At 52.4% G+C, this 24586-nt stretch overlaps 1 protein-coding gene across 2 annotated transcripts in view; it reads right to left on the bottom strand.

Moving 5' to 3' along the window:
- Positions 1–251: 251 nt before the first annotated feature.
- WIPF3 (WAS/WASL interacting protein family member 3) overlaps positions 252–24586 on the bottom strand; it is a 64199-nt gene continuing 39864 nt past the window's right edge. The window contains exons 3-10 of one of the 2 annotated variants that reach the window (XR_013814272.1): positions 20980–21112; positions 18577–18708; positions 13001–13774; positions 10974–11123; positions 9815–9916; positions 4414–4490; positions 915–3279; positions 252–839 (exon numbers count right to left, since the gene is read on the bottom strand). Coding sequence is in view for 1 of the 2 variants with exons in the window: in XM_079785674.1 (XP_079641800.1) it covers positions 3256–3279; positions 4414–4490; positions 9815–9916; positions 10974–11123; positions 13001–13774; positions 18577–18708; positions 20980–21112 (1392 nt within the window). In the remaining variant the exon portion in view is untranslated. Of the gene's footprint in view, positions 3280–4413; positions 4491–9814; positions 9917–10973; positions 11124–13000; positions 13775–18576; positions 18709–20979; positions 21113–24586 lie in introns of both variants that reach the window. The other variant, XM_079785674.1, reaches the window with a different exon arrangement.

Consider the following 24586-nt stretch of genomic DNA (forward strand, 5'->3'; position numbering starts at 1 on the left):
TGTCCAGAGGAGATCTATTCAGAGGACATCCGTGAATTCTGATTGCTGCTCTCTCCTTGTTCTCCAGCAGCAGAGCCGGTGCAGTGCGGTCTGAGCCGCTCAGCAGACGTCTAAAGGGGCTGCCTGGGAGGCGGCCAGTAAGAGCTCTGTGCCCAGCGTGCAGTGCCCTCGGCAAGGGCAGGTCGCAGGGGGAGGGGCGGGCCGATGCCCGGGTCTGCTGTGACGAAGGGGTTCAGGGTTGCCCGGGTGTTACGTCACAGCAATCACCACTATGTGCTCAGGTACATATTGATGTCTCCATTTTATAGGCGAGGAAACTGAAGCACAGGCTGGTGAAGTAATTCACTTCCCTAAACGTGTAAGGGGCAGAACAGAGGTTCAGATTATGTTTGCCCCCGAACCAGCGCCCCAGTGGGTAAACCTCCTCTCCCTTTCCCATGTTCACCTGCAAATACGGGCATGGCAGTTGGGGTGATATTGCTGCTCCATACGGGAGGGTTTTGGAGGAGTTTGCTACGTTGGGGGGTGCTAAGTGTACTGTAGGTTGAAAGTTGAAAGTTGTTCCTTTTAAACAGAAGTTAGAGGAATTCTCTGCATATACTCTACATAAACACACACAGACACATACATATTTTAAATGTTTTTATTGATTTCAAAGAGAGAGATAGAAACATCCATGATGAGAGAGAATCATTGATCGGCTGCCTCCTGCATGTCCCACACTGGGGATGGAGCCCACAACTGATGTGCCCTGACCGGGAATCGAACTGTGACCTCCTGGTTCATAGGTCGACACTCAACCACTGAGCCATGTGGCCAGGCCACCCATATCAATAAAACTGAAAAAAAAAAAATGCATTTAAGGAAGTTTTTCCCTTGGTTGGTTTCTCCAAATACCCATTTAGTTAGCTTACCAACCCCAGGGAAACATTAGACGGACTGTGACTGTGGTTTAGTCGGGAACGTCAGCTCAGTAAAGAAAGGCCTGGTTCTGACAGGGTGTTCCAGCAGCGCCAGGCCAGCCTGAGTACCGAGCCGCTCCGTCCTGTCAGCCCTCCGGACCCTGAGCTCGTACTGGCGACCACGCTGGGTTCCAGGGAGACGGCCAGAAGCATGTCTGTTTATCAGTGTATTGGGTACAGAGAAATAACTGCAGAGGTTTTTCATGTTTATGTTTGTAAATATAAAATGCGTGGGAAACGCTGGGGAGCGCAGACACAGGCCTGTTGTGGAATCTCCTCTGAGGAGGGGGGGCCGCTGCGATCCGCTGTCTGGGGGCGCCAGGGGGTGCATGGTCAGGGGCTCTGCCTCTGGCCTGCGAGTCCAAGGGGCCCGAATGCAGTGACTGGTCTCGAGGAGCGATGCGACGCCGATTCCTGAGATCCCCCCTAACTGCGACGTGTGGTTTCTGCTCATTCCCTCCGTCTGCCCTCGAATCGTCTTATTTTTCATTTCTAGCCCAGCGTGTGGACCCAGCACGTATAAACACCTCATGGGCAGGCGGTGCCCCGTAGGCAGGACTGCCTTTGCTAGGGCCTTCTTAACCGCGATAATTAAATCCTTTGTAATTATGTCGTACAACCGGGAGGGAGGTGGTGTGGCTACTGTTATAATAAAGCAATTCTGACCTTCTGGAAACCTTCCAGAACATCTGAAGCCCAGCAGCTATGCTCGGAGCTGGTGACCTGGAAAACTCCTTTTCCACTGATTTCTGTTACCGTTTGGCTTGAGTTAGTCCCCGGAGAAGGGAACGTGACCTCGCTCACTGGCTTCTCCCTGCGAGGAGGAAGCGCAATGGGGGAGGGTAGCATCCTCGGGGACTCCAGACCACGGCTCCCTGCGCGCGGTCACGTGCTAGCAGCACCCACCTATCCGGCTGCCTTTTTGGGTGGCTTGGTTGGGGCATGGTCCCCCCGAGGTGGAGCCCAGGCGAGGCTGGTTCCAGAGGGAACATTTTTACCGCCTGCCAGCCTGGCCTTCCCCGTTTCCTTTCCTCTGCAGCTATTTTGATGACAGACCAGAGATCAGCCCGTTTCCTTCCATTCTCTCCCCTTCCTCTGTCACAGCCGGCCTCTCCAAGGACAGGGAGCACTCGGGGTCAGGCGGCAAGCGCGCACACACACTCCATTCCCTCGCCAGCTCGAGACCAAGGGTGTGAGCAGCCGTCGGAGCCCGCCCTGGCCTGCTCCTTACCCAGGGGTGGCTGACCCCACAGAGAGGTGCCTGCCACCAGATCGAAGGCCAGGTCTGTTCTTAGCTCAGAGGGAGCTAGGTTTTGCCTGAGGGCTTGTCCTAGGGCTGGGGGTGGGGAACCAGATATTCGAGGCAGATATTCATAATACATTCGGCCCACACTTTTTCTTGCCATAGAAATCCTGCACTTGGGAGAGAAAGACCGCTGAGATAGAATTAGTCATTTACTCTAAAAATGAGTGTGATGCAGGTTTCTAACTTGCAGGGAAAATACCCTTATCTCCTAAAGCTCACCCCACCTCGGCCTGGCTGCCAGGGAGGGGCTGGGGGCTTGGAGGGGACGGGAGCAATGTCTCAGGGACTTGGGCACGAGGGGCACTGTAAACAGAGCATTGGCTACTTGTAGGAACATTCATTTACAAAAGGGGCCGAGCCCACGCCTGCCTGGACTTTGCGTTATATTTACATTAGGCAGCAAAGAAAAAAAAATCCCTGTACTGCAAGACGGAAGCGGGACGCCGCGTCCCGTCCGCTGGAGGCCGAGTGGCGTCGTCTGGGTGAGGGGACACTCGGGGCTCTCTGAGCTGTGTCACGTCTAAGGCATTGTTTGGTTTGATTCTGCAGTCCGTGTGCTGAGAATATAAAATCATGCCAATCAGAAGCCACCGTGGATACCGTGACTGTGGGGCACCTTGCAAACCAAGGAATCTTCCAAACACGGGCCCGTGCGGGAAGGGCCAGCCTGCACGGAGTGCACGTCACGGGACGGACGCGGTGGGGCGGGGCGGGGCTCCATCTGCACCGGCAGGCGAACGACAAGATGCATTTTGAAAAAGTGGAGAAACGGGGAGGGTGGCTTTTTTTACAAAATAAAAGTCCACTAAGATACCGATTTAAAGCCTGTGCAAACCACGTATTTACAATAAATAAATGCTCCCTGCAGAGCCTGAATGTCAACTGCATTGCAACTGGAGTACGGTGAGGCCAGACACGGCCTCCCGGGTTGCCCGTCTACAGTGGGGAGCCCCCGGGGCTCGCAGGACGTTGGCTTCCTCGGTCTTCTCACCGGAGCGTCTTCAGAGTTAACTGTGGAAACACGAGAGCACCGCCAGGTGGGGTTAGAAGACTCTGCACACAGGTGACACCCCCCTCCCCCGGGGCCGGGCACTGAAGCTCTCTCCCCCTGCAAGGCTGCCAGGACCTGAAGCCCCCTCATACGCAAGGAGCTGATTTTACCCAGGGGTCACAGGTGGAAAAGGGGTGAAATGGGACATGTAGTTCCTGACAGGTGGGGGCCTAATGCCACTGAATAAACATGTATCGGATCAAGCATTCTTCAGCTCCTTTTATGTTTCACACAGTCTGGCTTTAGCCAGAAATTTCAAATAAAAATGCTCAATAAAAAGAGTTAAAAAACATTATAATACTAGAGGCCCAGTGCACAAAATTCGTGCATGGGGGGGGGGTGTCCCTCAGTCCAGCCTGCACCCTCTCCAATCTGGGACCCCCTCGAGGATGTCCGACTGCCCATTTAGGCCTGATCCCGGGCAGGGGAGGGCAGTTAGGGGTGGATTGGGCCTAGTCACTTTTAACTGCCCTCCCCTGCAGGCTTGATCACCCCCAACTGCCCTCCCTTGCAGGCTTGGCCCCCCCCAACTTCTCTCCCCTGCAGGCCTGGATCCCCCCCAACTGCCCATCCCTGCAGGCTTGATTGCCCCCAACTGCCCTCCCTTGCTGGCCTGGTCCCTCCCAGCTGCCCTCCCCTGCTGGCCATCTTGTGGCGGCCATCTTGTGTCCACATGGGGGCAGCCATCTTGTGTGTTGGAGTGACGGTCAATTTGCATATTACTCTTTTATTAGATAGGATTGATGGGTGAAGAACCCCCCACACCCAGGGTAAGAAACCATGTGTTCTACGTATGAGAGAGAACATGGAATTGTGTTTATAAACGTTACTGCACTCTCTCAGGCTTCTCGAGCGGACATAGGAGGGCAGAATGGGTGGGGAGTGGACGGTGTGACTGCAGGACGAGCCCACAGGGGTTATGTGGTGGCGATTCCAGGGACCACCCCCACCCTCACTCTTTAGGTTTTGAGGTTCGGAGTGTCATTCCAGCGGGAAACAAAGGCACACCCCGTGGCTCTCCCGGAGGAAAGAGGTGAAGGCGTTAGGAGAAGACATACCCGCACCGTCTCCGAGGGACCTGAGGGACGCGTTACCTGAGAGTTCCTGCCTTTGATGTCATCGGAGCTCTGCCCGGCAGCCTCGGCGTGGAGCCAGGGACCAGGTGTATGGCCTGAAAGGCATGGGGACAATCTCACCATCTGCTGGCGCAGGGCCCGGCCGTGCATGGCACAGAGACTCGGGCTAGACCGGTGCTCACAGCGCGGACAGCGGCCACAAAGGAACCGAGCAACGTGAGCCGGCCCACCTGAGACCTGCAGCTGCTGGCCCCAGACTGCATTTCCACACTGCGGCTGGGCCCCGGACTGTGTGTCTACGGGTCACGTCCAGCATGCTGGGGTCGGGGTGGGGTGGGGGGAACAAGCCACGGAGGCCTGTCATCTCAGTGTCTACATGGAGAGCGTCTTAGCTCAGACATCCGCCAGCCCAGCACCCGAACGTGCCACGCACAGCGCTGGCCTTGCTTTAAAAAAGAGCCAAAGATAAGTACATTCTGAGAGTCACCCTCTGTCCCACCAGGACCCAACTCCTCTGAAATGCATTATGTTGAAATATTACACGTTATATATGACTGTATTCTCATAATGGAGAATCCAAATACAGAAGAACAGAGCAGGGAAAGAAAACCAACCTGAAGTGGCCCTCTCTGCCTACCCCTCCACCCAATCCCAATTTTCCATCCCAGAGTCACCGTTCTCTGAGTTTGGTGTTTATTCCTCCAGATACTTTTCCACTTGGGATTTACCGTGTAGGTATATGCGCATATATGGTCTCACAGAGTTTTCCTTATTTGTTTTTCATACACTTTTATTGCTAGCTGAGTTTTAAATCCACATTCCCCGATGTTCCTGTGAGGACTTCTCCTGAGCCAGGGTTCCGAACGGTGGCCCTGCTGTCGCTTCTCCTGCTGCATTTGGTACAAGACCCTCTGTCCTGCTTCTGCTACAGATGAGAATTAAAGAGCCACCTCCCCGAGTCCTCCGGACACCCCCACTGCTGTGCTCCTCACAAAGCAGCGTGAGCAGCAGGAATAGTCATCGCAAATCCATATATATAAAAGCTTAAGTGACTGGCCAGTAGCTATGACGTGCACCACCAGGGGGCAGACGCTCAACGTAGGAACAGAAACCAAAGGCATGGAAACACGGAACAGACTGATGAATTCCAGAGGGAAGGGGGAGGGTGGGAAGAGATTAACCCAATATCTTATATGCATACTAGAGGCCCACTGCATGGATTTGTGCACCAGTGGGGTCCCTCGGCCTGGCCTGCGGGGATCGAGCCAAAAACAGCTCTCTGACATCCCCCGAGGGTTCCTGGATTGTGAGAGGGTGCAGGCTGGGCTGAGGGACCTCACTGGTGCACGAATCCGTGCACCAGGCCTCTAGTCCTATCTAATAAAGAGGAAATATGCTAATTGACTGTCACGCCCTCACAAAGATGGCAGTGCCCACAGCCAATAAGGAAGGAATATGCTAATTGACTGCCATGTCCTCAAAGGTGGTGGCGCCCACAGCCACAAGATGGCAGCGCCCAGTCCACTCAGCCCTGCCAGGGCGGCAGGCGTGCGGCACGGCCAGTCCCGCCCCTAAGTAGGTCTGGCTGCTCTGAACGCCTGCCTCCGGAGTCCCCCAGTCCCCTCAGCCCCCCAGCCGCCCAGGGCCGGCACAAGGCACAGGCAAGCCTCAGATGGCAGCTGCCCAGCCACCCAGGGCTGCCCGAGGTTCAGGTAACCAGGGCTGGCCAAGGCTTGTGCTGCCGGCAGTGGCAGCAGCAGAGGTGTGATGGGGGTGTCGCCTTCCCCTGATCGCCGGGTTGCTTCCTGCCCCTGAGGGCTGCCAGACTGTGAGAGGGGGCAGGCTGGGCTGAGGGACCCCCCCTCCAGTGCATGAATTTTCATGCACCAGGCCTCTAGTTATTTATAAGATTGAAAACCACAAGAAAAGTGTCCGGGAACCTAAGGTTTATCTTCCTCTGAAGGAGTCATAGCAGCTGTCTGAATGTTTACAAAGGCTCAGAGAATTTGGGGTGACATTCAAAGAATAGCAGTCATCTGAACACGCCAGCTGCTGTGTGTGCTCCTTGGGAGAGAAAAGCAGGCTAGAAATTGTATAAGGAGGATGACCTGAACTATTTTTAAAATTCATAAAAATATGTATAACAGACTGAACTGATTCTTCCTGGATCAGCTGGTTTTCTTTAATCTCTGAAGAATACCTTTTCAGTTTCCTATAAGAACCCAGACGTGGTCTTGGGAACCTGTTGAGGTAGGACACGGTTTTCTGAGCGAACTATCTCACAGGAGGTCTCTGCAACTGCCACACCCTGAATCCAACAGGCTCTGTAATTTCCATTAAAGTGCTTTATAAATTAATAAGTGCATTTGTTCTTCTTTTTTTTTTTTTAATCTTCACCCACAGATACTTTTTCCATTGATTTTTAGAGAGAGGTGAAGAGAGAGGTAAAGACAGGGAGAAATATCAATGTGAGAGAAACACATTGATTGGTTGCCTCCTGCACGTGCCCTGACCAGGGCCCGGGCAGCGGAGGAGCCTGCAACCAAGGTACGTGCCCTTGACCAGAATCAAACCCAGGACCCTTGGGTCTGCAGGCCAACGCTCTATCCACTGAGCCAAACCAGTTAAGACTACATTTGTTCTTGAATAAAGATATTTTCAGGTAAATGACATAGAGAGTGCTAAATTTTTTGCCAGTTTATTAACTAAATGAAAAGTAAAAAGACACTGATGTACAGCCCTAATTCCACGTGGCAGTATGACCTTGAACTGACTGTTCTTACGTTTAAAAAACTCCAGTCAACCACAGAAAAGGCTTCCTCTAGGCCAGGGTATCTTAATGTGGCTCATTTTGGGCTATTTGATCGTGTGTGGCCTGCCTGTGAGCTGCGGGCTGTTCACCATCATCCCAGATGCCAGTAGCACATCCCCAGACCATCTGCATCAACAAAAAATGTCTCCAGACAGCACCAGGGTCCTCTGGGGGCGGGTCCGCCCACTGGAGAACCACTGGGCAGTACTGCAGGCTCCTCCATAGCTCAGCCATGCTCACTGGTCTTCCCAAACCCCACTGGAAACAATAGCGGAGCTAAAGGAGAATCACTTTCCTCACACAACAGAAAGGAAAGCTCTGCCTCCCTCCTATGCACTGTTGATGGGAATGGACAATGGGAAACACTAGGGTGGTCTCCCCCCACCCCCCCAAATTAAAATTAGACTTTCCCTACGATCCAGCAACTCTACTCCTGGGTATGCACACAAAGAATGAAAGCTGGGTCTCAGAGAGATAATTGTATACCATGTTCAGTGGCATTTTAACAAGTGCTGAAAGGCAGAGGCAGGGCAAGTGTCCGCCGGTGGACGAATGGATAAACAGAATGTGGAGTATCCAACAGCGGGATATTATTCAGCCTTACTAGTAAAAGGGAAGGAAATGCTGGCCAACACTCACCCGGCAAAACCAATGTTGTCTCCCAGACCTCGATGAACTCTAACCTGGGGACCCAGGCCAGTGGGTAGAAGGAGAAAACTGTAAGGGAAATGTAATGGGACAGGCCTGACCCATAGCAGACTCGCACTGACATAATTAACAAGGTTCTACCCTCCGGCTTGTGGGGATGGCCGGGACATGCTGATTTAATTGTGTAGAAGGCGATGGAAGTATTTTATGTCTGCTAATTACAGATGCCTTTTCTGCTCTGCAGGGTGTCAGTTCATTTAGTAGGTTTCTCCCCCTCTTCTTCCTTCTAATTGCACCTACCCAAGCATCAGGAGCCTGTGTTTTGGTCTGGGCACTGAGTTGTGTTGAGGGGAACACAGCACAGACTGCCAACTGCACCCTCCTGGGCAGCTGTGTGCGGGCATAGCTTTTCTTATTCTCAGAGATGAGACTGGGCACCATGGGCTCAACGCACAGAAACCTCACATGAGCATTTCCTGAGCCTGAAGGTAGAAGGACTCCGTAGCACACTGAGAAAGGCTGTGGAACAGAAGGAGACTTTTAAGAACCTGCCTGCTGGAATGGTTGAGGACAGAGGTCAGCAGAACATGGCCAGCAGATCAAATCCAGACAGCACCTGTGTTTGTGAATAAAGTTTTATTGGGACACAGCCATGCCCTTTCATTTACACACTGTCAATGGCTGCTTTCACGTGGAAATGGCAGAAGCGAGTGGTAGTGGCAGAAACCATGTGGCCTGCAGAACCTCAAGTATGTCACCTCTGACCCTTCAGAAGAAACGTCTGCTGACCTCTGGCTTCACCGAGGGGTCGGCAACTGAAACGCCTCCAGGGGCCAGGGGGTCACACTTGTGTGTTGCAGTTGGGGTGTAACAGAGCAGCGGGTTGCGGCATGAAGGTGGACAGCTGCAAACTAGCAGGAAGCTGAACCCTGGAGGAGGGACATCACCAAGGTCCTTGTGAAAGAGACTCAGGATGCCTGGTCTTGGGCTAAGCCCGGACTCTGGTGATTTTACCATTTTCCACACTGGCCCACAGAAGTCTGGGACTGGGGGCCTTCCTCAGCTTGTGGGTGGGGAGCACATCAGACCCTCACCTGTGTTGTTGACTGTCCCGTCTCGCCAGTTCCTGTCCAATCGGACTGGCTCAGCACCAGACACGAATTGGCTCATGTTTTAACCAAGAAGCAGCATCAGTGTGCGCTCAACACCCCACCTTGCTTTGCTTTGCTTCCCGTGTTCAAGTCTTGCCTCCCGGGCCTTTGGGCCTGAGGGGCAGGACGCCAGCCTCTCCCTCTTGCACTCTTGGGGCTGAACAGCTCAGCGGAGGGAAGGCCTCCCTAGGAGCCTGGCCACATAATGAAGCCAGGAGGAGGCAGCTCTCACCGGGGGAGACCTTCGGCCTTAGCTGGACGTTGGAATCGACGGGCAGCTTTCGAAATGGCCAACACCCTGGCCCTACCTACGAATTCTAACATGGTTGGTCTAGTGCAGCCTGGCCTTCAGGGTTTTTAAGTTCTCTAGGTCATTCTATTGTGTAGCCGAGGTTGAGAACCGTTGGCCTGAGGACACTCCCGTTTCACTGTCTGCCAGAATGGGGGCTTTTAGGGTTCTTCCAGGCTACTAATGCAAAGTTCCTGCATCCCATGTTCCTTGGGGTATTTAGCTCCCTAGTCAAAAGCCCCAGAGAGGGGAGGGATCAGTGGTGAATTCACCCAAATATGATTAAACGATTAACTCTGGTATTGTGTGCAAGCCTCTAAGTGAAGCCTTGGGGACTGGGACTAATCCGTGTTCTGGAACTTCAGATGTGTGAACGGCACTGTATCGCTGTCCAGCACGGTGAGGTAGATCTTGGTAATCTCTGAGAGGCAGTCTGTGCCCAGTGAACACACGCCCAGCACCGAGTGCTGGAGAGTCCGGGAGAACCGGGGGTCCTAGCATCACGCAGGCGGTACTTACTTCTGGGGATCTTGCTGGGGTAAATCTTCTGGCAGGGCTTATACTCATCCGGAGGCGGGAAGTCTTCCACAGAATGGAACGTGAATTTAGACTCGAAGTCATCTGCACGCGTGGGAAACGGCAAGGTTACTCGGTTGCTGTGATGACCCCAGTTGGGGGATTTCCCGGGGCCCACAGGTTGGCCTGCCCAGTGCTAGGGTTTCAATGGCGGGGTTTCCCCCCCCCCAGACCACCATCCACTTCTCAATTTTTACTGTTTAGCTGGGGAATCAGGGAAAATTAAATCAACAGACTCTCCCCATCACCCACCCCAACGTACGCCCACCAACATCTTAAGGAAGCTGCTAAAGGGAGCGGAAGAGCCACAGGGACGGCAGAGTCCTCATGGCCTGAACCCCCTGAGCTCCTGGGAGGGCTTGAGTGGGGAGGAGTGGGCCGAACAGGAGTCCCCAGCCTGGCTGGTGAGACGGGACATGGCCTGTGTCCATGCGGACCGATCTGGGTCCCCAAAGCAAGCGGGCTCTGTCCTGAGCTCTTGATGGCAAGGGGAGGGGCATGTTGCCTTGTCAGTGGTTGAGGCCCTGCTTTATGATCCGGGCTTTGTGTCTGACAGTAGCTCAACCCACAAAGGGATCCAAAGATTTTTGGTCACATCCAACCCCATGTGCCTCAGTTTTCTCCTCTGTCCAATGGGAATAATAATAGCATGCCATACACACACACACACACACACACACACACACACCTGCCAGAGTTGTTGACTGAAGGAAGTCGCGTGTAGTAAGGGCTCAATAAATAGCTCCATATTTTTGCCCTAATTGTCCCCCTGCCTGCTGGGCCTTCTGTCCATTCATTCGCCTCATCCAAATCACTCTATCCGTTCAGCCCTATGCATGGGTTTCTCCATGGAGACAGACACGGCTTTCACGTTTGTTTTCTTCCCTCTCTTTAAACCCAATCAGAAGGTTAAGAGTGGGTTCTAGAACCCTCCAGAAAGCCTCAAGGGAAACCCTATATGTAACACAACCTGTGGGCTGTTCCATGCTAGAGTGAGCACCCTGTTCTTGCAAAGCATGCACCCTGGTGGGCGGGCTTCCTCCTGGGACCGGGAACCACCCGCTCCCTGGCAGCCAGAGCGGCAGCCCCTGGCCCCGCTTACCAATGATGTGCAGGCCTCCGTTCCACAGCTGGCCTCCCGGCTGCGGTGTCGGGGTCCAGCCTGGGGCCTGCTGGCTCCTGCTGGAAAGCTCCGTGGTGGGGGATCTCGCAGGGGGCGCTGGGGGTGGGTTCAGCTTTCCCCCACTGGTACCTGCCAGAGAAGAGGATGGGTGTACTCAGATACTAGAGTGAATGGGGACAGCCATGCTGTAACCTGCTGTGAGGGGTGAGCTATTGAGACCTTCGGATGTAAGATGATATATGGTGAGGAAAAAGGCCGCCTCGGGAGCCGACCTGCTTGGACTGAATCCCAGTTCTCCCACTGGAATAATAACATAACCTCTTTGTGCCTCAGTTTTCGCCTCTGTCCAATGGGAATAATAATAGCGCGCGCGCACACACACACACACACCTGCTAGAGTTGTTGACTGAAGGAAGTCACGTGTAGTAAGGGCTCAATAAATGTTAGCTGCTGCAATAATCTTAATGACAACGGCCACCCTCATCATCAGATGGCACAGCCCCCAAAAGGGGAACCACTGCTATAAAAGTATTTCCTGCGCCGAAACCGGTTTGGCTCAGTGGATAGAGCGTCGGCCTGTGGACTCAAGGGTCCCAGGTTCGATTCCGGTCAAGGGCATGTACCTTGGTTGCGGGCCCATCCCCAGTAGGGCGTGTGCAGGAGGCAGCTGATCGATGTTTCTCTCTCATCGATGTTTATAACTCTCTATCCCTCTCCCTTCCTCTCTGTAAAAAAAATCAATAAAATATATATTAAAAAAAAAGTATTTCCTGCAATATTCACAATAACCAAAAATGGAATCAACTTTAATATGTAACACTAAAAATATGGTACATACTGATTATAATATTAATATACTTATAAATTTTAAAGATTTGACAAATTGCTTTTAAAATAAAAGATAAAACAGGATAGAAAATAGTAAATTCAAAATAGTATTAACTATGCAAATACATAGGTACATTCAGAAAAAAAGAAATAAAACACATCCAAATATGACCGTTTTTATTTCTGGGTGATGTTATTACAGGTGATTTAAAATTCTTCCTATTTGCTCTACGATGAGCTTGTGTTATTTTTAATGCAAATAAACACATTTAAGAAACTACGCATCAAAGAATTTTCTGGAAGATCAAGGAATATGTGTATACGTGTGGATGTGTGTTGGGTGCATGTGTGGGTGTGTGTAAATATAAAGTTGGGGTATTTATGAGAGTGTCTGCAAGTGTGTGCGTGGATGTGTGGGTGTGCTCCCCAATCAGACAGGCACTAAGAGTGAACGAAGCCGTTCCGCTACACCGACATCAGTCAGTGTATGCTCAGTCCCAAACCATTGCTGCTGGGGAGCTAAAGGAATTCCTTTTAATATTTGGCTGAAATACAGACCCTCATTTCCTTGAGTCAGCAGGAGAACCTGCCAAAAAAAAAGGCAGAACACTGATCCAACCTCCTGAGGGCCTGGGACATGTTGGCTGGGAGCCAGGTTGAAATAACTCGGGAAAAATTGAACAGGAAGCTGGTTCTGAAGCAAACGCACCACAGCCCCTCCACCTCAGGGAGGAGATCTGGCGGCTGAACGTGATGGGAAGAATACATAACCCCCCGCTGCTGCTTTCGGGCCTGTTCCAACAACTGCCTGAGGGGGCGCTGCTGCTATCCCCACTTCACAGGGGAGAAGGAAGCACTGGGAGGCTGTGATTGTCCAGGGTCACGCAGCCAGAGCGGCAGGGGGATCTAGGCCTGTGATCTGCATCACCTTGGATAGGTCTCCCAGCCGCCCTCAGCCTTGATTTCCTGCCTCTAACATGATCACCCCAGCTAAAGTCCCACAGCCAGGCTTTATTACGCTCCACAGGGGCACTGAATAGGTCTGTTCTAAACCTAAATCCAAGCCAAGCGGCTCACAGGAGCAGGTCTCTGGCTGTGGCCCTGGCACCTCCCCGACTGCCAGCAATGCCTGGTGACCCTCCCATCTGGCCACCCAGGACCGGGACAGTGGCGCTCACCTGGGCCTCGGCCCGGCCTCTTCTTCTGCAGGAAGGGCTGTCCAGGCGGGGCGGGCGGAGCGGGCAAGGCCTGCACGCTGGGCTTCGGGGGCTGCGCCTGGAAGCTGGGGGACTTGGGGGGCAGTGGGGGTGGGGCTTCGCTGCTGTTGTTAGCGCCTGGCATAGGGGGCGATGGCACCAAGGACCTCGGGGTGCAGGAGGCGTAAAGGGGGAGTGGTGGTGGCGGGGGCGGCGGGGGCGGGGCGGGAGGCTCCCGGGCATCTTGGGTGGGGCTGGCAGCATCCGCATTGAGCCCTGGGTACCCACAGGGTGGGAGGAGAGGGAGCGGGGGTGGGGTGGGCGATAAGTGCAAGGGGGCTAGCTGCGGCTTCACTGTCTTGTCACTGAGAACGGGGGTCTGGGGAAGAGGGGGTGGCGTTGGGGGAGGTGGCGGAGGCGGAGGGGGAGGCGGAGGGGCGGAGGGCGGTGCAGAGGGCAGAGCGGGTGCCAAGGGTGCCAATGCCAGGGCATTCCCTTTGGTCTGTGAGCCAGGTGGGGACACCAACGGAGCCCTGATGGGAGAGGAAGGGGGCAGGGGTGGGGGTAGCGGCGGGGGCGGTGGGGGCAGGGTGGGAGGAGGTGGGGCAGGCACGCTGGGGCGCGGAGGGGCCGTCCTGGCCTCCGAGGCAGTGCCTAGCCTGGGAGATGCTGGGGCGTTGAGCGGCCCGCTGATAGCTTTGGTGGGAAGCCGGGGAGAAGGCGCTCGGGAGCCAGGGGCCTGCCCTGTCTTGCCACCTGGAAGTGAAACAAGTTCCGAGTTAGCTCAGCGACAGAGGAAAGGAAAGGCCAGGTGTGCGGGCAGCAACACCCAATGCCCTCAGGCATGATGTCGGGGAATCGCATTCTCCCTGCATGCCCATCGAGAGGCCTCAGGGGCAGCAGCCGTCACCCAAGAGGCCAGCTGGCCAGCCGCAGGGTCCTGGCCAGCATCACCGTGCTGTCCTCCTCTGAGACGAGCCCAGCTCAGCCACCAGCCTTCCTACTGCCTCCACCAGGCCCGCACCTGCCAGGGCCTCCCAGCCCAGGCACAGGACTGCCCGCCCTCCTCCGCCTTCCTCACCTCAGGGTCACCTCACACTCATTCACGCTTGCCCACTAGGTCCATCAGCCCATAGGTCCTTGTTTGGGTCCTCGGGTGTCAACCAGACTCTCCTGGTTAGGGGGGGGGGTGTTCCTCACTCCCCGCATTTGTGAACAAGGACTTTACATCGAGAGCAGGAGCTTCCTGCTTCCCTGAACATATAAGGTAAGTCCAAAGCCAGTGGGAAGATCCAGGCCCTCGGGGATCCAGGTCCAATGACTTTGAACCTCCCCATCTGCTGGCCTCTGGAAGTTGCAAGTTCCTTTTCCCGAAGACGTGTGCCCATCTCTCAGGGGCTCGCTGCCTCCTGGTCTCCTGGCTTCCTCACCCCATGGAGCCTCCACCACATCGACCCCAACGGGAAGCCCAGAGCCTCGTGGATCCGACCACACATGGCCTACAGTCAGCCCTGTGCTGGGGGTGCTCCCGGGGCGTGGCCTTGCCACGCCGCACACCCTGCGTCACAATGTGAGTTCTGTCCCTGTTTACTGTACAGAAGTTTTGTCATCACTGATGTTTCCATTTAGGAGGCATTAAAAGTACTTCTTCCCAACAAATACAGAGCTCTCACTAAGAGGAATTCTGGGGAATGCTTTTTCCCCAGTTTCAGGACCCTTGTTTTACAATCCCCAAGAAAACATGTGGCCCTGGCCGGTTTTAGTGGATAGAGCGTCGGCCTGCAGACTGAAGGGTCCCAGGTTCGATTCTGGCCAAGAGCATATGCCTGGGTTGCGGGCTTGATCCCCACCCCCCCCAAGTAGGGGACGTGCAGGAGGCAGCCAATCAATGATTCTTTCTCATCATTGATGTTTCTATCTCTCTCTCCCTCTCCTTTCCTCTCTGAAATCAATTAAAGAAAGAAAGAAAGAAAGAAAGAAAGAAAGAAAGAAAGAAAGAAAGAAAGAAAGAAAGAAAGAAAGAGAAGAGGGAGGGAGGGAGGGAGGGAGGGAGGGAGAGGGAGAGGGAGAGGGAGAGGGAGAGGGAGAGGGGGAGGAAGGAAGGAAGGAAGGAAGGAAGGAAGGAAGGAAGGAAGGAAGGAAGGAAGGAAGAAAACATGCGGAAGCCCTTGAAAACATGCGCGCTCCCACACCCTACCCCAGTGTACTAGATGCCAAAAGCCAGGCCCTCGGAGCCAGGTGTGGTCCAGCTGACTCGGCTGAGGCTAAGTGGGCAGGGCTGCGGTGTCTGGCTTCCCAAACGGAGGACCCTCCTCTGGCTATGATGTGACAGCCACCAGGACAGCACTACTCATTACAGGTCTCGGCGGTGGAAGGGCTGCCTGGAGGCGGGCCAGCGACGGTATTATTCCTCTGTTGAGGATTTCCTTTGAGGTGGCTCCGGAAGAGATGCCTTTGCTTGGGTGTGCACACCCTGGCTGACTCGATCCCCCGGGCGTCTAAGGCAGGCACTGCCTGAGCAGCTTGGCTGAACTCGATGGGAGGAAAGCCCCCATCTGGCCTTCTACCTCCTGGATACCCAACGTTCTATGTGAGCTCAAGGGCAGGGGCCAGGCTCAGGGATTCCTGCCTCTGAGTTTGAAAACCTGCTTCCTTAGTCCGCAGAGAGGAAGGCGGAGAGCGCAGGCAGCTCCCTACACAAGGCAAGGCCTCCCTCTGCCCCGTCGCTGGCTGAACTGTAAAGGGATAACAGAGGTGAGGAACAGAATCAGCCCCCGAGTGACCAACCCAAGCTTTCTAAGTGGCTGAGCACACCATGTCTCCAAGTTTCAAAACCCTGTAAAGTGAGTCAGTTCAAAGGACAGGAGCCTCTGCTTACTACGCAGCCAGACAAAGGAGACACGGGCAAGCCCATTTTTATCACGGCATGAGGAGCAGAAGCAAGGAGGGTACTGATCCTCCTTCGGCTTGTGTCCCTGCCCACTCTGGGATCACGCGCAGAGCTGGCAGCGTGCATGTGAGGTGAGCCCGACCGGGGAGAGAGGAGCTGATGGCGTGAGTGCAGGCGACGAAAGCAGCCAGGCACTGGGCCAGCAGAGAGCTCGGCAGTGAGTGCCACGGGAAGGAAGGGAGGAGACTTTCCAACGCAGCCTAAACGCTAGTCCTAGAAACCCAAACAGAAACACAGAAGGAGACCATGAGTCGGGCGGGGAAGGGCCAGCTGGAGTGCACACAGGAGGCTGCGCTGATAGGACAGGAATGAGCGGCCAGAGCCCGGGGGTTACCAGATGATGAAGTCAGTCATCTTCTTTCAATGTGGCACGTTTCCAAAAAACGTTGGACTGCACGAAGTCTCATTGCACATTCGATTTTAAAAGAAATTCAAATGTCTTCACAGGCCCCTAAAAGTACTGTGAGCACTAGACACAGCGCTCTCTGGGCCTAATGGCTCCGAGCAACCATACCTCCCACTCACACATTTCATTCAACAAATATTTACTGAGAACCTACTATGTGCCAGGCATTTGTAAAGCAGTGAACAAATCACAGTTCCTGCCTTCATAGAGAATACATTTAGAGAGAGAAGACACAGAATAAACCAGTAAATGTATAATGTGTCCAATGGTGGTAATACAAGAAAAATAAGATAGAGGAGCTACAGAATGACAGGGTGTGACTCATTTTATATGGATGATGAGTGACGCCCCACTGATAGGCTGATCAGATGCCACGTGAGCAAAGATCTGAAGGAAAGGAGATAGTGAACCATGTGGACACCTGAGGAGGAGTGTTTCAGGCCAAGGGAGCAGTCAGTGCAAGGGCCCTGTGGCAGCAATATGCCTGGTTTGTGCAAGAACAGCAAGGAGGGCAGGGTGTGGCTGGAGTGCAGGGCTTGAGCCAGCAAGAGTGGGAGGCCAGAAGACCAGAGACATAGCCAAGGCCAAAGTCCTTTTCTCTGAATGACAAGGGGGCCGATGGGAGAGTTCTGAGAGAGAAGAGCCATGGTATCTCACCCTGACATGGCACTAAGCCCATGCATCTACCTATTGGTCCTGACCTTGAGTTTCCCTCCTGTTACCAGCATCCTTAGTCGCGTCATCATGGATTTCGATCTCCTCTAAAGAGATCAATGCTCCACTTCACACAGGGGCTCAAACACCTGACGCGTGTGTCCTATTGGAGACAAGTAGGAATAGTCTGATCCCTGTTATAAGCTGATTGGGGTTATTTCTGAGAAGAGAAACTAGTGGAATTTTTATATCCCAAACGATATTTCTTTGACACCGTGAAGGAAGTTTGAAAAAACGTGGGCGCAGAAGAATGCCAGGTTTCAGAATGACCTTGGAAGCTTTCTTGTCTGAGAAACCCTCAGCAAAATTGATGACATGAAATGGCCTCTGAGAAGGTTCAAGTGGATTTCAAAGCATCCTATAGCCCCTATTTGTGCTGGACTTTATCAATAGGTGACGGCAGCAAATGCAACCCTATGTCAAACAGCCACAGAGCCCAAAAGAAAGTTAGCAAAGTCACATGGTAGAAGATTCTATACCAGGAATTTGGGGGGCTCGATATGAAATTCATTGAGTTTATTTTTAAAAAACCACGTTTTTTGCACACAATAAATATATATTTTCCTAATCCCAATGCAATATTTTTAAAACATGACTTCCACTAAGACACAAATGACTGTGGTAGACTGCTTGCAAAAATGGCCTTGATTAGCCACTCATTCCTGGTTGTGAAACCTTTAAATGTGATCTTACACCTCCTCTCACCAAGAGATGAAGTGTCTTTCCCCACCCTTGTCTCTGCCTGGCCTTGTGACCTGCTTTGGAAAAGAGGATGTAATAGGAAGCAATACTACGCCAATTCCGAATCTAAGCCTCAAGAGGCTTTGTATACTCCTGTCCTCTCTGTTGGAACCTTGCCGCCACTATGAAAACTAACTCCGAACAGTCTGCTACATAGTGAGGGACCATATGGCTCAGGCCGGCCAGCGGTCCCAGCTGAGGCACCAAAGATAGAGAGAAGGTGAGCAGACACCTCCCCAACCTGTGGATACTAGAGGGGGCCCAGCTGAGGCCACCCTGCATCGTCAACTCACGAATCGTAAGTTAAATAAATGGCTGTTAGAAGCCCCTACGTTTTAGGGCATTTTGTTACGCAGCAATACCTAACTACTACAATGACTGAGAACCTTTCTGACTCATTCATTGCAGTGAGGCCACAGCGATGCCACTAACGTGATTTACACCTGCTGTCTGTACTTCGCAGCCTGGGCCACAGTCACACCATCACCAAGCACTGTGCACTACGGCCAGTCATTCTTCACTTATTACAAGGGGAGGATTTAAACAGAAGGGTGATTTATAAGATCCCTCGAGCACAATTCTGTGCTTTGGAAACTTCCGGTGCTTGGGCTCCCAAATGCATGATCTCCTACCGCACAGCTCTTCACTGAAGACATGTCACTTCCTGGCATGTGAAGGGTGGCCCAGGTGGGTCTACAGGCAAAGGAGATGAAGGTCACAAGAGAGCCAGTCTGGATGCCTCCTTACCTGCTGCATCCCTCTGGCCTGCTGGTCGCAACACAGGGAAGCCGCCAGCAAACAGATCTCCCAGGGCTGGGGGCGTGCTCCCTCCTCGAGAGTTTGCAGAACCTCCTCCTTCTTTGTTGGCTCCTTTAGGACCTTTAGAGAGAAGAGGCCAGTAGACGAGGACTTGTGAGCAGAGCGGAGCTGCCAATTCTCACCTGGGCCGTGGTCGGACCCTGCCGGGGACAGCCTCCCCTCCGCTCATCTGCAGTGTTACCCTTCCTGACGGCATCTTTCCCAAGCACCCTCTGCCTTGATGCCCTGCAGGCTGGTGCCTGGGCCTGTGTGCTGCCCTCGCTGGGTCTACCAAAGGACCAGCCATCGGTAGCTGACCACTCTGAAAAGTGACCGGAACCCAGGGCCTATCCACTGCCAGTGAGTAGATGCCAATGGAGGAACCAGCGATGCCTTTCAAATGAGAAAACCCAAACATCATCGGTGCAGGGCTGGTCCTGTTTTCAACTTGACTGTGGCTGTGGGAGGACTAGCCAGAGAGAACCCGCAGATTTAATTCAGACAGTAATTGTAACTTCCTGTCCCCAGAGCCTGGCCCCGAATTGCAGGCAGGAAGTGAGGCCACGCAATGACTTGTGCTTCAGCATTTTCCTTTCCTGCCCCAGCCCCGCACCCGTCCCTGCACCTTTCCATCTACGGAAGGGCCCGGAGGAGAGGCGTCACTACTTCCAGCCTTCCGGGATACCATCTACATACGATGAGAAGACATTCAGCTTAGACAAGGATTCCTGACAGAAAACCGTGGTGACCTAAAGCTAATGTGCTAACGTGGAGAAATTAAGGCACAGTGCCCACTGGTGGACAAACATGGCCGGATTATTCTAAATACCAGTATTATCTATTACCTGCTCACTGCAATGATTAGGAAGTGAGTGTTCCTACAAAATGGACTTCTCTGTTGATTGGGCTTAACCAACTAGTTAGTGGGTCTCGCCAGAAACTACTTTTTATTGTAATTGTTGGAAAAATTTCTTAATTTGTCTATCCTTGATATATAAAGGCATTTAAACATTCACTGTGTGATCGCAGATATCCTTATATCTATATATATAAAAGCCTAAGCGACTGTTACCACAGGACGACCGGCTGGTAGCTATGACACACACTGACCACCAGGGGGCAGACACTCAATGCAGGAGCTGCCCCCTAGTGGTCAGTGCGCTCCCACAGCCAACCTCCCACAGCTGGCCAACCTCCCGGGGTTTGTCCCCCTAGCTGGCCAGCCCCTATAGGCCCCGATCGGCCCTGATTGCTGGTCAGGCTGAGGGACCCCACCCGTGCATGAATTAGTGCACCAGGCCTCTAGTTAACATATATAATTACAGATACTAGATACAATTATATTTTTGGGACTATTTTTGAGAATTGACATCATGCTTACCATTGAAAAATGTGTGAAGACATAATAATATCTGGCATTGATAAACAGTTCTGCATATATTATTTCAACCTTCCACTATTTTGACACATACAAAAAAGAGCAGGTATTATTCTCTCTCCCATTTTGCAGGTGAGCACAATGAGTCCCGAAGAGGTTCCCTGGCTGGCCCGGTAGCAGAATCAGAAGTCACCTGACCCGAGCCCAGGGCTCCGTTCACCCTCTCATATTCTAGAAGACATAGAAAGCTGCAGTCCTTTGAGCCTGTGAGAGAATACTGAATACATCTTTTTCCTTGTGCAAAACAGAAACTCTGCACTTTTTAATGTTGAGACTTTATGTTTTCTCTCATTGAGTTTGAGGACTATTTTGACACAACGAAGTTTAAATGTTACCTCACAATGGGTAAACACCAAGTGGCATATCCTAAAATGAAATATTAGTCAACAATGAAAAGGAATGAAGGACTGGTTCCTGCTGCATGGATGGACCTTGAAAACATGCTGCTCAATGAAAGCATCCATAGAGGCAGAAAGTAGACTTAGTGGTTGCCAGAGACTGGGGGATGAGGGGAAGAGGGAGTGACTGCTAATGGATATGGGGTTTCCTTTTGGGGTGATGGGATGTTCTGGAATTAGAAGAAGGTGATGGCTGCGATCACACAGGGAATGTTTAAATGCCACTGAATTGAACACTTTCAATGGTTACAATGGTGAATGTTATAGACTATGTATTTTATAATGATTGTGATATTTTTAAGCACTAGAGTGATGACTGAGGATGCCCTACAAACTGCCTGCACACCTGGAGGGAAGTTCCGACTCGCCCACGTGGCCTGCACACTGAGCAGGTCTGAGAGGGTCCGATGCTGTCCTGGTAACAGACGAGGCCCCTGCCCCGAGCGAGCCGGGGTGTCTGGCTGAGCTCCCATGCTCCCAAGGCTCAGGGCGGTGCTGGCCCACGTGCGCACTTACTCTCGATTTGCGGGGCACTGCGGTCATTGATCTGCGTGACTTTCCGAAGGCGAGTTCCTTGCTGGATATCAGCCAACAGTGCACTTCGACCTTTGGGATCGGCCTTTCTCAAGCTGGAAGCTTCTGTACTCGCCTGTAAGGGAGGAGGAGGGATGCGATTATAATCACACAGAACATGTGCAGGGAAGCCCAAAGTCCTGTCTGCTGTAAGGTTTACCTCCATAGTCCACCTCACCTGCTTGCCCTGCCCCCACCATTCCTAAGGCCATCTTACCTTGATCTCTAGGCATTTACCCACAAGACGCAGTGGGCACTTAGCTCCTGCTGCTCACACCCCTCTCCCTGGGGACCTAGAATGGACTCTTTCTTGTGCTCACACCCTTATAAGTCTCAAGGAAGCCTAAGTCACAGACCCTCTTCCTCCTCATAGTTAAGGCCACATGCAGCCCCGGGCTTCAGTCTGGGTGCTCCTGACCCAGGCTGCCGGATTCTGAGTGATCACCCTGCCCGGCGTCCCAGGTCCCCTCTGGACCACGCCTTTGCTGACCCCAGCTTGATGACGGAGTTGGTCCTGTGGCCCTGTCGTGCCCTGGGCTATTCTCCTGAGTGGCACTAAGTAGCGTGCAGTCCCCCTGGTAGTCATCCTCCCTGCTGTGGGTGGCCCATCGTATCTCACAACGGAAGCAGGTTCGGCCTTGAGGAGCTGGTTTGGAGGGAAGGAGGACGACCTTCATGTGAGCACGCAGCAAAGGGGAGAACTGGGACCCAGAGGGGTCACAGAATTGGAGAGGAAGGGGGGGGGGAAGGGGATTCCAGGAAGGTTTAGGGGCTGCCTACTCGGTGCCTGGGTGTGTCACTCTAATCCTCATAAAACCAGTGAGTGTCCAGTGAGCTTGCCTTCGTTTTACAGATGAGAAAACTGAGACGATGAACTTGTCTGTTCAAGGCCACAGGGCTGGGTTCAAACCCAGATCTGCTAAATTCCCACGGCCATGTGCTTTGTACTTGCAACCCAGGCATGTGCCATCATTGGGATAAGTGTCTCACTGACTGCTAACTTGCTTCATAAATATATTTGTGAGAATAACCTGTATCCTAACTCTGCAAGTAGCCCCGAGGTCCAACGGTTTCACTTCCATTGCAGCTCAAGCTGACACGCAGGGGTGTCCATGGGCTATCAGAACCAGCGGGCACCAGAAACTACACACGTAGGTTGGTAGCAAATAAGGGGGTGTGGGGGGAGGGCTGCATTGGAAGACACAGCCAGGAGGATCCTCTGAAGTTGGAGGGTTTGTACCACGTGACCTGAGAGCTGGTTAACCATTTCTCAAAGCATGAAATACACGTGTCTTCTGTTTTCCCCTTAAATAGCACCACCCAGAGGTCTTTTCTGACCCCCCCCCCCCCATCTAAATAAGTCTACCCAGTGTTCTTGCTTGGGGTACCATATGCTTTTTCCTCTGCAACTTTTATCATGGAGGATACATTTTTATTTCCATTTTCAGTGTGAAAATTTCCATTTGTGCTCATGAGTTCAAGGGTCACCATCCCACATTTCTCTCTATCAGGAAAAAGATCTTGTTCATCAATATGTCTTCAGAGAGTAGAACAGGACGTGGGTCCAGACAAGCTCAATCACTGTTTACTGGGTGAATGAATGAGTAGTGAATGATGAGTGAATAAATGAACTAGACCCAGGATGTATAATACGCATGTACAGGGAGTAAGGGCATACATGCACTGAGTTAGGCCACTACATCATGCAGCATATGACCGAGCACCCATGTGAGTCTCACAGAGAGGAAGATCCCTGAGAATTCAGAAACGGCCATATTTGCCAGGCTGAGCTGAGCAGACTGTAAGGATGATATGAGACCTCAGAAGGTTCTTGAAATACAGATAGGACTCACGAATCCTTGTGGAGGCCTTTTTGTTTTGTTGTTATTGTGGTTGTGCAGAAAAGGACAAACCATGTTTGCTTACTAGATAGTCAGAGACTCCTCAGTGTCACAGATTAGAAACGAAGGCAACTGTGGTTTTAGCTAAAATGTGCGGAGTCAGCATTTTCCTGGGCCGACTACTGCATGATGAATCGGAAGGACACAAGTTCAGAGTCGGCTCTCATTGCCTGGAGACATGCCTTTTGCATCCTTGAGAGGGGCTCATGGTCAACAGTAGAGGTCTGAGCTAGGGACCCCAACCTTACTGCTCCATCGTTTCTAGGAATGCATGTAAGCACACACAGGCACACAGGGGGTTTCCCACACAGCATGCTTGAAACCCCCACACATATAAAACATTAACATCAATACGTTATTTTAAACTACAACGTTTTGAGATTTTTAAATTTTATTTTAAAATGTTGTTCATAAATCATTAGTGACAGGAAGAAAGGCTCAACAGAAGTATCACAACCCTAGCCAAGAGGGCAGGAACATTTTCGTAAGAACCTGGCCTTGTACTCTCAGACATGTGTTAAGGTCAGGGGTCAGGGAGAATGCCCTTTGTCACTTTCTTCCTAGTTGCAAGGTGACCAGCACCATGAATTATAATGACAGTCAAGACCCGGTTCAGGTGCTGGCCCCGAGGAAGGCAGAGTGAGAAAGGGGCGTTCTTCTGCTTACAGAACTGGAGATGAGCACACCTGAGCCCTAGTGACCTGCGGGGGGTCATCTCAATATCAAAATTCATCCCCCCACCCGACCTAGGGCCCCCCCCCCAGGCTTTTCAGGGGAGGGCTGTGAACAATGTTGTACGTCCTTAGGGTTATGCTTTTGAACGGATTCCTGACTTAGCACAGGTCTCAGGATGTTCTCGATGAGTCCACATGACAGGTTGGTTGATAAACACCTTCCAAATCAGTGGGAGGACGTGGCAAGGCACGTCATGTTTGCGTGACGCAGTCCAACTCGCGGGACTAAATTTAACAAGCCTCCGTGACTGCTCGGCTTGCTTTCCTGCTCTCCGTGGGCCCGGATGGTTTTCCACTAGAGGGCCCTCCTCCCCTGGCATGACTATGTGTCCTCCAGTCCTCTCCTGGGAGGTGGGAAAGAATGAGCAGCTTCCGGGCTAAGGTGATCGTGCATATGCAGGCTCACCTAAAGGGCAGCTAAGGGCTCATTCATTTGAACATGGAAAACTAAAGCACACAGAGACAGTGGTTCCTGTCATCTGCAATAGCTACTAACCATTAAATCAGAATGTGCTTCTTAAAAATCCACAGTCCTAAGCAGTCTTGTTACTGTGGTTACAGGATACAGAAACAGGAAAGAGAAGATTTCCAAATAAACCCCGGGCTTTTATTCTATGCAGATCCCGATTCTTGGCAACTTTACTAAAAATATAATCAAGGGAGAGAAAGCCGTTCCTGGACACTTTTCCCAAGGCAACTCGATCCACCAAACCCACCTCCTCCCTTCCCTCTTCCCCCCAAAATGAGAAACCAAAGCATCACTCCAAAGTCTCCTCTGGTTCCTCAGTGTTAGCGTTGTCGTGGGGTGTGACAATTTGGGGGATTCCACACAGGCTTTTGTGGGCTCCGTTCTGCTAGAGCAAGTTCCAATGGAATAGCCCCGACCCCAAAAAGATGCAGAGCAGCAGAATGGTC

This window comes from Cnephaeus nilssonii (genome assembly GCF_951640355.1).
Source record: "Cnephaeus nilssonii genome assembly, chromosome: 12".
Taxonomy (NCBI): Eukaryota; Metazoa; Chordata; class Mammalia; order Chiroptera; family Vespertilionidae; genus Cnephaeus; species Cnephaeus nilssonii.